Here is a 13,247-nt window from a genome sequence, read left to right as displayed (position 1 = left end):
GAAATTTCACTCTCACACAGTGGTCTTTTAGTTAGGGCTTTGTAAATTTTTATCAAAAAGAGATTCATCAACAACTTCCTTAATTTCTCTCCTCGCACTTTTACAATCTTTGGCATACCATGGGTTGGTTTTGCTATTTTTTATTACTTGAAACTTCAACTGAGAACTTGTTAATAGAATATGAGAGAGTTATAGTAAAATTATAGGCGATGTATCTCCAACTCTATTTAATTACTAATTGCTATAAAAATAGTAAAAAAATAACTCTAATTTTTTTTAAATTTATAATTTAAATTTTATAATCGAACAAATAATAATAATTATTTTTAATATTTTTAAAATTATATATATCTCAATTTTTTTTTATATATATTTATATTCTTATTTATATTCATTTTTCAAAATAACAAACCTGAAGAATAATCTTTTACTTCATTTACATATTATCTTGTACCACTATTAACATGATAATCAATCAACATCATGCTCAACTGTGTCCTGCATTACTACAAGTTTTCGCTCCTATATGCTTTGTACTCTATCTCTCTCAATATGGTTCTTGTTTACTTTGAGATTATACACATTACTAGAAGTTTTCGCTCTATCTCAATATGGTTCTCCTCGTTTGCTCTTATATTATACACCCGAAAGAAACATTTTTTTTTGATGTGTGATTGTTGTTGGGTACTAAATTTAAAGGTATGGCATAATTTATCTTTTATACTCATCACTATTGTTGTGACAACAATGTTAGAGATTAATAGACAGCATTTAAGACAGGTATTCAGTTAAAATGAAGCATCTTAAAGAAATGTAGTTATTGATAATGTAATTGTTTATCAATAACTTATTAAAACATAGCAAGGTTGTTAATAAATTGTGAAATAAGTTTTTTCTTTATTCATTTTTTTTTGGAATATATATCACTTTTATTATTGGGTGTGTGGAGTTGGCATATGTATTGCCTAATTTCTATATTTTTGTTTGTTTACAATTACCATCATGCTTTTAATATATGTTTGACTTTGGATCATTTTCTTGCAATATTTTTTGAGTGTTAAATAAAAATTCTCAATTCTTATTATAAAAGTTGTTATGACTAAAAAATTGTAAAATTTGTGGCTCAATGATTTGGAGTCTATCTTGCAAAAAAACAATAAAAGGAAGCATGATCCATCTCTTGACCATATTTTTTGACACCATTAAATTAGGCACAAGTGAAGAATTGAAACTTAGGTTCAAATCTTATTGGTTCTTGTTGTACTAGGCCAATTCGGAACCCCACTTCCTACAATTTTTGTCAAACCACTTTTTTGTGCAGCCAGAAATCTGTTTATGTTTTGCAAAGATAATATGTAAATTAAGTTAAAAGATCTTATCATTCTCCATATTTGTTATTTTGAGAAATTGAAATAAATAAGTATACAAATATACCTAAAAATTAAAAAATATATAAAATTTTAAAACATTAAAACAATATAGCAAAAAAAACTTAAATTTAATATATCAAGCTTTAAAAAATTTAAATTTAATTGTTTAATTATGAAAAATAAAGTATAATTTTTCAATTTAAAAATCTTGTTAGCCTCTTTTTACGCCTTTTGGAACACCGTTGGAACAATTACTAATATAATAATGGGAAAAGTGATCACCAACTTTGACGTGAAAGACACAGAACCACGGTGGACCGACAGGGCTACACTGTTTGTGTAACCGCGTCCTAACCAGGGGTCAAGGGTTCGTCTTAACGATATATATATGCACAAGATCATTTCTAAGGTTTTATCTTCAAACATAATTACTTCTTAAACTCCAATTCATCCTCATACTCGTGACCATACTTCCAATTTCTGTCTAGTAATTAGCAATGTCTACATCTTCGTCTGCCTGCGCTTCGACCTACACCGCCATTGCCGCCTCCGCCACCGCCACTGCTGCCTCCGCCTCCATCACTGCTCAGTGGTATGAAGTATTCATCAACCACCGCGGCGTTGATGTTAAGAAAACCTTCGCCAGGTCTCTCTACCTTGGCCTTCTGAAAAGAGGAGTGAGGGCCTTTCTGGATGAGGGGGAGATGCAACCTGGATACAATTTCCCTTCCCAAATAGAACATGCTATCAGAACCGCTTTGGTCCATGTGGCCATCTTCTCCCCTAACTATGCCGAATCATATTGGTGCCTACATGAACTCCAACTAATGGTGGAGTCAAAGTCTCCCGTTATCCCTGTGTTTTACCGTACCACGCCTGCTGAGGTTCGGTGGATCAAGGGAGGTTATGCTCAAGCCCTAGAAAGACTGGGTAAAAAGAGAACCCATGAAGGGACGCCGCGGTATGAATCCAAGATTATTGAAAATTGGAGACACGCACTTTCTAGTGTTGCAGACAATAGCGGTTTCGAGCTGGAGGAGCGTGATGGGTGAGAACTCAGCCTTCCCTTTCTCGATATGGCAGTATTTTATTTTTGATGAATAGACATAAACGTTTATCTCACTAGTTTTATTTATTTTCTTCTCAATAACCAGAGAGGAGTTGGAACTGGAGCTGCTAGACAAGGTAGTTGAATGTTTGTCGAAAATGTTGAAAAAACCAGAAATGGTGAAAAACCCAGACCTGTACGTGTCGGAATATCCAACAGGTTTGGATGACAAGATGTCAGACTTTGAGAATACAGTCCTGCTGCAGCAACCGCAAAGCGGAAAACCTCAGATCGTGGGGATCACAGGGTTAGGTGGAGTAGGAAAATCAACGCTAGCAAAACATTTCTTCAATAAGAAGAAATCAGATTATCCTAAATCCTGCTTTTTATCTGACATCAAAGATGGGTCTTTAACTTTGCTGCAGAGACAACTTTTGAAAGATTTGGCTCGAATCGATAAGCCAATACACAGTGTTGATGAAGGTAAAGGGATGCTCATTGAGCATCTCAAACCTTCTAAGTCTTTGACTCGATCCCATAATCCAGTAGACGGTCTTGATGCAGGTAAAGAGATGCCCACAAAGCATCTCGAATCTTCTAAAGCTTTAATAGTTTTAGATGACGTAGACCATGAGGATCAGGTCAGAGCATTTTTGCCCCTTGAAGCCCTTGATTTCCTTGCTGGGAGTTTAATATTGATTACATCTAGAAATAAGGATGTTCTCATAAGAGCAAGAGTGGCAATACCATCAATTTATATGTTGACTAGGCTTAACACAGAATACTCGCGAGAGCTCTTCTGCTCCCATGCCTTCAACCAAGCCTATCCGCCTCAAGTGTTTCAAGATCTTACATGTACGTTTGTAGAATATTGTAATGGATTGCCCTTATCATTGAAAGTGATAGGGGCACATCTTTATGGAAAAGAAGAGAGATCAGAGTGGGAAGACGAACTGGGGAGTCTTCCGAGTGAGGTAAAGGGGAGGCTCAAAATTAGTTACGATGCCCTCGATCCCCAGGAACAACAGATATTCCTAGACATCGCATGTTTTCTCAGTGGACAAAACAGAGATACAGCCATAAACATATGGAATGCATCAGGCTGGAAAGGAAGGCGGGGTTTTCAAAAGCTACAGGATAGATGTCTCGTGGAAGTGGACAGTTCGAATTTGATCCATATGCATGACCATCTGCGAGATTTGGGAAGAGAAATCGGGGAGAAAAAGTCGCCTTTTCGTCTTTGGCGTTGGACAGAGGACGTTATTGATTATTTATCACACCAACCATCTGTAAGTGTTCAGTAAATAAATCATTTATAGATTAATTGTTTAATTCATAAAAGTTTTGATGGTTTTTAGTTCATGGTACTTTCCAAAAATAACCATCGTTTTAATTCATCGTCTTTTTTGAGGATCGTTTTTCAAAAAGGGTCAGCTAATGGCGCGGGGACTTAAGATGGATCGAAGCGATTATAATAAATATAGTGATTATGTCTTGGGCCGTATTGGCACGATGAGGTTGCGAATTCTTGATACTGAAGACGATGTTATGGAGCACATTTTGGGGATGGTGGAGTCGCCAGATCTGGAACGCATCTCGCGAAGGATAGTGTTACCAGAGATCTTATGGTTGCGTTGGAGAAAATGTCCATACTCTTCTTTGCCTTCCTGGGTGTCAGTGAAAAATTTAAGGCGTCTAGATGTGTCTGAGAGCGATCTCAATACATTGTGGCAAACTGAAAACCAATCACAGGTAATTAGAAATTTGTTATGTTATCTGGGTATGTGTAGGCGATATTAATATCGTGCCACAACGTCTCAATAGATATCGAACATTTTTTTGGAGATTGAACCGCCAACGGTTTTCTAATATCTTTCTTGTCGTTGAACCGTGAATATTTGCAGGTACCTTTGCAGCTGGCAGAATTTTTGGAGGAGTTGATAACAGAGTGTTGTGTGAAACTGAAGAGCATATCTGGATTGGAGCATACACGGAAGCTTCGGCTGCTAGATGTCAGAAGGTGTTGTGTGCTGGAAGACCTAAGTATGGAAACATTGACGTTTTTGGAGGAGTTTTACCCAGCCCGCTGTGTGAAGCTGAAGCGCATAATTGGGTTGGAGCAGTGTACAAAGCTTCGCGTGCTCAATGTTGGTGTGTGCTCAGAGCTCGAAGAGCTGCCGGGGATGGAAACGTTGACCTCTTTGCAGAAGTTTTACGCATATGATTGTGTGAAGGTGAAGGGCATAAGGGGGTTGGAGCAGTGTACAAAGCTTCGGGAGCTCCATGTTGGTGGGTGCTCAGAGCTCGAAGAGCTGCCGAGGATGGAAACGTTGACCTCTTTGGAGAAGTTTTACGCATATGATTGTGTGAAGGTGAAGGGCATAAGGGGGTTGGAGCAGTGTACAAAGCTTCGGGAGCTCCAAGTTGGTGGGTGCTCAGAGCTCGAAGAGCTGCCGAGGATGGAAAATTTGACCTCCTTGGAGAAGCTTTACGCATATGATTGTGTGAAGGTGAAGGGCATAAGGGGGTTGGAGCAGTGTACAAAGCTTCGGGAGCTCCAAGTTGGTGGGTGCTCAGAGCTCGAAGAGCTGCCGAGGATGGAAACGTTGACCTCCTTGGAGGAGCTTTACGCATATGATTGTGTGAAGGTGAAGGGCATAAGGGGGTTGGAGGAGTGTATAAAGCTTCGGGAGCTCCAAGTTGGTGGGTGCTCAGAGCTCGAAGAGCTGCCGAGGATGGAAACTTTGACCTCCTTGGAGGAGCTTTACGCATATGATTGTGTGAAGGTGAAGGGCATAAGGGGGTTGGAGCAATGTACAAAGCTTCGGGAGCTCCAAGTTGGTGGGTGCTCAGAGCTCGAAGAGCTGCCGAGGATGGAAACGTTGATCTCTTTGGAGAAGTTTCACGCATATGATTGTGTGAAGGTGAAGGGCGTAAGGGGGTTGGAGCAGTGTACAAAGCTTCGGGAGCTCCATATTGGTGGGTGCTCAGAGCTAGTAGAGCTGCCGAGGATGGAAACGTTGACCTCCTTGGAGGAGCTTTACGCATATGATTGTGTGAAGCTGAAGGGCATAAGGGGGTTGGAGCAGTGTACAAAGCTTCGGGAGCTCCAAGTTGGTGGGTGCACAGAGCTCGAAGAGCTGCCGAGGATGGAAAAGTTGACCTCCTTGGAGAAGCTTTACGCATATGATTGTGTGAAGCTGAAGGGCATAAGGGGGTCGGAGCAGTGTACAAAGCTTCGGGAGCTCCAAGTTGGTGGGTGCTCAGAGCTCGAAGAGCTGCCGATGATGGAAACTTTGACCTCCTTGGAGGAGCTTTACGCATATGATTGTGTGAAGGTGAAGGGCATAAGGGGGTTGGAGCAGTGTACAAAGCTTCGGGAGCTCCAAGTTGGTGGGTGCTCAGAGCTCGAACAGCTGCCGAGGATGGAAACGTTGACCTCCTTGGAGGAGCTTCACGCATATGATTGTGTGAAGCTGAAGGGCATAAGGGGGTTGGAGCAGTGTAAAAAGCTTCGGGAGCTCAATGTTCTTCGGTGCTCAGAGCTCGAAGAAGAGCTGCCGACGATGGAAACGTTGACCTCTTTGGAGGAGTTTTAGGCAAACCACTGTGTGAAGGTGAACGGCATAAGGGGGTTGGAGCAGTGTACAAAGCTTCGGCTGCTCAATGTTAGTGGGTGCTTAGAGCTCGAAGAGCTACCGAGGATGGAAACGTTGACCTCTTTGGAGGAGTTTTACGGATATGGATGTGTGAAGCTAAAGAGTATAAGAGGGTTATGGCAGTTGACAAGGCTTACAGTGCTAAATGTTCGTAGCTGCTTGGAGCTAGAAGAAGTGGAGGGTTTTGAACAGTGTACGTGGTTGGAGGAGCTCGATGTTTCTGGACGTCCCAAATTACAGTGTCTGTTGTGGGAGTAAGAGGGGGACGAGCTTCGCGGACGACTAAAGGCATGCGTGGTAGTTACGTGAAAAGTCAAGCAAGAAGAAGCCGGAAAAGCGAAGCAAGCAGAAGCGGTAGTCATAAGACTGGAAATTATATCTGGCGGCGTTATTAGTTGTTATTTGATAGAACGAAGCTTTTCTATTTACATGGTAATCTTAATATTTATCTAAATGAAAATAAACCAAAGCAACTGTACCATCTCAAAGCCGGGGTATATATGAATAATGTATATGATGCGTTTGATAATTAGTTAAATCAAGTATGCATACAGTATACCAGCCAAATTACTGATTCATGTTATTTTTATTGACCAAGGATGCCAGCGCCCAACTACATAAGCAGTTTACACTCCGCTCACTTAGCTTCACTTTCCTGCAGCTCACATCTAACAATACCTACAGATGAGATAACAGATCTAATGCTCTTGTTGCTGATATAGCAACCAGTAATCCGATAGGCAGATGCAGATCCAGTTCTATCTGGGAGAATTGCTCCATGACCTGTTGTAGATGTTTGCATAGAGAAGACACTCATCCCAGAGTACACTTACATTTATCTGGGAGGAGCCATCAATGTCATGACGAAAGACATCATGGAAAATTTAAATCTTCAAAGGATGTCAAGCCAAACCTCCATTGTTCTTCAAATGGTTGACAAGTCCGCTATTAAGCCGAAAGGGATCCTAGAAGATGTGCTTTGATTATCAAAATTCCTCCAGAAGTGCCAAGCTGAGCTCATGACTACATAAGATGAACGACTCAGAATAACATATGAAATTCTCAATAGTATAAAAATAATCAAATTACAAGCATGGGAAGAAAAATTCAAAGAGTTCATAGAAAATCTTTGAGTTGTCGAGCTCAAATTGTTGTTTTCTGCACAGGTTAATAGAACACATGGCACCATACTCTACTGGATGTCACCCATCATTACTGCATCTATGATTTTTGCAGGGTGTGCTATCATAGGTGATCCACTGTTAACTGCCATGTCCATATTTACAGTCTTGCAATATACCATGTTATGCAAGAGCCAGTGAGAATGCTAGCTGACGTTTTGGCTATATTAATTCAAGTTAAAGTCTTCCTAGATCGTCTGGACAAGTTATTACAAGATGCTGAGCTGAGACAAGATGTTGTTGTGAGGAAAGCACTCGCTGGATCCCAGTATATCATCGAAATTCTTCAAGGTATATTCAGTTGGGATCGGGAGTCTTCACCGCAAAAACTAACATTGAAGAGAATAAATCTGCAAATTAAAAAAGGGAGAAAAGGTAGCAATTTGTGGCTCAGTGGGATCAGTGAAATCTGCTCGGCTATATACAATTGTTGGAGAAATCCCAAAAAATTCAGGAGATGCAAGTTGAACATAAACTATTCTTGAGCAGCACTAACCATTTAATAGTTCAACAAAATTTTAGATGCAGTTTCTTTGCTTTATATAGTTTGTTTTGTAGCACATATATTTATATAGAAATTCTTCCATAAACTTTTTGATTGCACTGCATGCAGGTTCAAGTATATGGTAGTGTTGCCTACTTGGCACAAACAGCTTGGATTCAGAGTGGGACTGTCAAAGACAACATATTCTAAGGAAAAAAATGGACAAAATTCAGTACATGAAGGCAATAAAGGATGGTACATTAGACCAGGATATAGAGAGCTTTGCTTCAAGACTCAAATGGTTGTCTTTGGTAACAAAGGTTTAATGGGTCTCGTTCTGTTGTTTGTTTTCAAGTTCATAGTCTTGTTTTCTAGTTGTAAACCGTGCAACTGCTCCATATACAGTAAGCCTAACGAGTTATTTTGTGTTAGTTTAAGGAAGCTTGTTACCAGGTGCAGTGTGAATTAAGGTTAATATGCCAGGAGATACATTAGAATTCCATGGTTTGCTTGTTTAATGTAGCCTTCTTTCGGTTGTTTGTTTTAAGTTTACAGTCTTGTTTTCTAGTTGTAAGCCCTGCAACTGCTCCATATACAGCAAGCCTAACGAGTTATTTTTTTCAGTTTAAGGAAGCTTGTTACCAGGTGCAGTATGCATTAAGGTTAAATATATGGCATGAGATATATTTGATTTCCATAGTTTGCTTGTTTAATGTAGTCTTCGTTCAGATAATGGAATCTATTTTCAACAGAAATAGTTGAAATGTTGATGAAGGTTTAAAGGATCACTCTAGCCAATCAGATTGTTAGAAATGCCAATCTCCGACTGCCAGAAGATGGTCACAACACCACAGTGGAAGCCAGGTGTGCATTCACTTATTTGAGAATGAGCCAGCATTTGTTTCAACCTGAAAATTGGAGGTTATTCGTCTCATTTGTTGGAAAAATAGCACAAGGAGGGGCCTCAAATTCATAGGAGCAAGAACATAGAGATACAGACTCATTTGTCTATGCCACGGTCCCATTGGTCCAAGAGGATGCTGCACTCATGCATAATTAGGCCTAAAGCACACCTTTTTGTAGAGCAGACAAAATATGAATGTAGCAGGCAAAATCTGAATGTAAAACATACTTATCATTGGAATTAAACTAATGTGTTGTTTCACCTATCCTGCTCCTCCATGTGATCTTGCGCTAATACAGGCTTTTAATGGCTATGCCAACTTAGCATAATTAGTCTTTGTTACAGTAACATGACTTCCAGTGCAGCACAATTAGCCTTTATTACATTGACATGGCCACGGGATATTATAATACCGGTTCCGAGATGGGTATCGGCCAATAGCTTCCATGTAGGCATGGGGTGATTTTCAATTTTTACTTGCATTGAAATGAAGGATTGGGAATAGCCAAGAGATGCACAAAGCTCCCTAGAGAAGCTGATCAAACAGGTCAGGTCATCCTTGCAACTCGCAAAATTGGGTCTCTTTAGCCGGGAATAATGCTCTTCCAAGATTTGATCAAGATGCATACAATGAGGGAGTTGTAGCCTCATGCCTGCAACTCTCCTACAAATGTATAATGAATCTAAGGAAATATTGCCTTCTTCATATTATCCAATAGATGTGCACAATCTAAGTTAACCCTTGAAGCAACCACATGCCTACCTCTTGCAAGTCCTATCTTCTTTTTCTTCTCACTGAGCCAATGTAGTTCACCCGAATGTGCTAGCCTTGAACTACACAATCATAGGGCTTCTTTACACTCTTGGTGAATGACTAGCAACTTGCATTGGCTTAGCATTATTCAAGCTTCCCCCTTCTATACGAGAGTTTCCTAACACTTGCAAGCCCTTTTACCTTAAGGTGGACCCAAGTACCATTCTTTAAATTTGGTAGCCTTAGTGATATATTTTTGGTGACTTATGAGACAATTAAGATGATATACTATCATGTAGGATAAGAGAACTAAGGATGTCTTGTCACATAGGATGTAAGACCAATAAGGTGTTACATAGTGGGCTTCAATGGAGGATGGTGCGACTTGGAAATCTGTGATAAATTGTGTGTTGTCCATGGTAAGGAAACTTTGTTGATCAATACATTAAGGATATGTGAACACTTAATGATGGAGGGGCATGATCTTAATTGAGTATCAAATATCAATCTAGATGGATGATAACATGGTCTTACATTGGGAAATTAGTTTCTTAAGTATGCTCAGTTTAGGGGAGATGACAATAGATTGTGTATGGTTGGTTGGTGATGATGCAAACATTTCATATGGTGAAACTTGCATGGTGACATTTCACACAATTGAAGGTTCCTAGCTTGGTTTTGGTTATGTTTTTTTAGGCATATTCCCAGTAATACAAGTGGTTGATGGTCATGCCCAACTAGGAAGGTCAAATGGTGTTGCATGATGAATAAGCTTCTTGAGTGGTATGGGATGCTCAAGTGGAATACAAAGTTTACAAGAAACTTGGATTGGTTGCCAACAACTACTTTGTTCTCCTAGGTATGTTATCTCCGATCTGTGGTGTATTTTATCTCTTGGGTTGGCATTTTGACTTGTTCGTGAATACTCAATGTGCTTATTATTGAGAAGGTGTAGCCCACCATATTGGAATTGTTTTTTTAGGCATTTATTGTCTACTCTTTGGGCATAAGTGGAAGATTTAAAATATGGATTACATGTAAATTCAAGAAATGCATTCAGTGTTGTGCTAGTATGAATATTTTTATTAATGGTAACAAGATATCTATATTCTTGGTGAGAACTAAGGCACATAATTAAAAACTTCAATGCATATCCCAAAATGCAATGGTTGTGGACACCCTTGTGCAACCAAAATGAAAAATCCAATTGTTATAAGTTGAATGCTTAATGTTAAAGAATATGGTTAGTAATCTCAAGTAAAGTTCCCACTGAGTTACCTCCGACTACAAAGTTTTAGTGAATTATACCCCTAATGATCTCATGGAAGAGGAAACAATTTAGAAAATGATTGAAGACATAGACTTGGGAAATCAAGGATCAAGATAAGGCACTCAACAAGATTTTTTCGTAAGTATTTTATGTTATTGAGAGCAACATTAATGTTAGGGGTTGTTGTTGCACATAATGCCTAGGCACCGCGACAACGACTCAGATCAGGGGCTGTCACCTTGATCCTCAATCTCTCCATTTGAGTTATTTCCCAATAGTAGACTAAGGGGGGTAGACCTTATGGAAATGGAATGAGGGAAGATTAATTGGGAACCAACCAATCCGGGAGACACAGTTAAGCAATCAATACTTGTTTAAATTATGTAATATTTTGAAGGATTCAATTTGATTCGAGGAAAATGATACCAATGTCTTGTGGAGTCAACTATCTTGCGAATGAAATAAATGCCAAGTAATGGATGGGAAACTGTTGCTAAATGATTCAACTATCTTATATGCAAATGCAAAACTTAAAACTGTGTGAAATGCAGGGACTTGGTTAATTTTAATTAGATGCTTGCTCTAAGTTTGATTCCTCAATGCTTTTATCGACCAAGCTTATGCTTGGAAGTAAAACTTTAATGCGAAAGTACTAGTTTAGTATGCAAATTCAAAGTGAAATCATGTGATGACGAAAGGAGGGCCTAAAATATGACTTATTTTGAGGTATATCGTGAGTGTTGTTTAACTTAAGGTTGAGAAAAATGATCTTAATGTGAAAACAAATACTTATACCAACAATGTAAAATATGAAGCCTGCACAAGTAATTATTGAAAACATAATAGGAAACCAATGTAAATTGCTAGAAATAAAATATTTTATATTCAGAAATCCATTTGTATGAGGTACTCAATCAGAGATCATTAGATGCATAAGTAAAATTAAATTAGTCTTACTTGAATGAGCATGTCAAAACAAATGCACTTCAAGAATTAAATTAAGTGTTTAAACTCAGATCACAACAATTAGGTGCAAACTCTGAAATATCAATTTTAGTAATCTTCTCTTAAAACAAATGGCAATGTGAACAATTTATTTTAAACCAGTGATCCTATAACCATTCAAGATTTAGAATTTTTTCTATGTGTAACAACAAAAACTTCACATGACTAACTGATAACTAACAATTCAGAAAAATTTTGGGTCTAACAATTTCCAATCTAGTGATGCATTTGATCTTAAAATTTAGAAATAAATTATTAAAAAAGCAGTGAAACAATATTCAGAAATTTGTCAATTAGCATGCAAAAGTTTATGAAGATAATTCTATTTCTGAAATGTACTGGAGTAAAAGATGCAAACTAAATTTGTTTGTCAAAATTCAGCTAACTGAAACTCTATGCCAGTCTTAGTCTCGCTCTCAATAAGATCAATGAAATGGGGTAAGGGTTTAGAGGATGTGCACCAGTGAACTCTTATGGGCTTGAAGATCCTTAGAGATAAGCTGCCCAAATCACTGAAGATTTTTAGATCCAGATAGAATTTTGTTTTGAGAAATTTTTGTTAAAAGTTTTAGGGACTTTTTGTCAAAATTCTTTGGAAATTTTAGGGAAAAAAATTAGTGAAAAAAATTGGTGAAAGAGGGTGAAGGAAGATAGGATGCAAGGATGAGGGCCGAGAAGGAAAGAACTTGAGGCTGAGAGCTAGAGATGGCCAACACGGGGAAGGGGCCAATAGGGAGCTTAGGGCCGAGAGGCTTCAGGGTGAGGGCTGAGGAGGTAGGGGACCAAGGGTTGAGGGAGAAAAGGAGGATAAGTCTGAGGGGATAAGGGAGATGAGGTAGGCCATAAGGAGAGAGGCCGAGGGGAAGTTAGGGAGGTCGTAAGGGAGATGGCCGAGGGGAAGTGAGGGAGAAGAGGCAACGGGAAGGGAGGATATCGTGAGGGAGAGGGAGAACGAAGGAGCAGGGGAGCCGAGGGTAGGGGTTAGAGGGATAAGGGAGGTCGTGAGCTAGGCCGAGAGGGAGAAAGGAGGAGCAAGGGAGGCCGCGACCTAGCTTGAGAGGAAGAAAGGAGGAGCAGGGGAGGTGGTGAGTTAGGCCGAGAGGATAGAGGGGAAGGAAATCAGCTCAGAGAAATAAGGAGGTGAGGGCCGAGAGGAAAGAAAGGGGGTCGAGAGCTGGAGATGGACAGTGCGCAGCCTCTAGGCCCTAACAAATTTTGCCCATGATCTTTCGTAATATTTGCAAAACCCGGATCGAAATATTACAAGCTTCCTTTTTGAAATTTTTCTTTGACCTGCAAATAAAATGGAGATCATATCTTGTCGTCTAGAGCCTAGATCTGTTTCCAAAATCCACAAAAATTGTCGGCAATCTTTAGATCTGTTCCTGCACAAACAAAATATAGAAAACCCCAAAACATGTATATACAAAAATATGAAATACCCAAAACCCTAGTGAATTAAAAAATTTGAATCTACAATAATATTCTACAGATCTAACAGATCTGAGGAGTATGAGTCCTGCTCTGCTCCCAGATCTGCAGATCAAAGCCCTCTATTAGCTAGATTTAAAC

General features: G+C 39.2%; 1 protein-coding gene and 1 long non-coding RNA gene across 2 annotated transcripts; both read left to right on the top strand.

Moving 5' to 3' along the window:
• The first annotated feature begins 1,816 nt into the window (after positions 1–1,816).
• LOC149212173 (disease resistance protein Roq1-like) lies at positions 1,817–6,156 on the top strand. The gene is made up of 4 exons (XM_089391752.1): positions 1,817–2,418; positions 2,525–3,707; positions 3,847–4,170; positions 4,323–6,156. Exons 1-4 carry the CDS (start codon positions 1,868–1,870, stop codon positions 6,015–6,017), a joined length of 3,753 nt encoding a protein of 1,250 aa, XP_089247878.1. The 5' UTR covers positions 1,817–1,867; the 3' UTR covers positions 6,018–6,156.
• A 141-nt stretch (positions 6,157–6,297) lies between these two features.
• LOC149212172 (uncharacterized) lies at positions 6,298–9,016 on the top strand. The gene is made up of 2 exons (XR_016250756.1): positions 6,298–7,549; positions 7,872–9,016. It is a non-coding gene; the product is annotated as an uncharacterized LOC149212172 (long non-coding RNA).
• The last annotated feature ends 4,231 nt before the right edge of the window (positions 9,017–13,247 follow it).

The sequence above is a fragment of the Pinus tabuliformis genome, chromosome 1_1, assembly GCF_031772625.1.
Source record: "Pinus tabuliformis cultivar Carrire ecotype Pingquan chromosome 1_1, CPIR1, whole genome shotgun sequence".
NCBI classification, from domain to species: Eukaryota; Viridiplantae; Streptophyta; class Pinopsida; order Pinales; family Pinaceae; genus Pinus; species Pinus tabuliformis.
This window is presented reverse-complemented; position numbering and strand designations above follow the sequence as displayed.

Coding starts and splice junctions, on each gene's coding strand:
- LOC149212173 (XM_089391752.1), top strand. CDS start 1,868: ATGTCTACATCTTCGTCTGCCTGCGCTTCGACCTACACCGCCATTGCC. Junction 2,419..2,524: donor GAGCTGGAGGAGCGTGATGG/GTGAGAACTCAG, acceptor CTCAATAACCAG/AGAGGAGTTGGAACTGGAGC. Junction 3,708..3,846: donor ATTTATCACACCAACCATCT/GTAAGTGTTCAG, acceptor TTTTTCAAAAAG/GGTCAGCTAATGGCGCGGGG.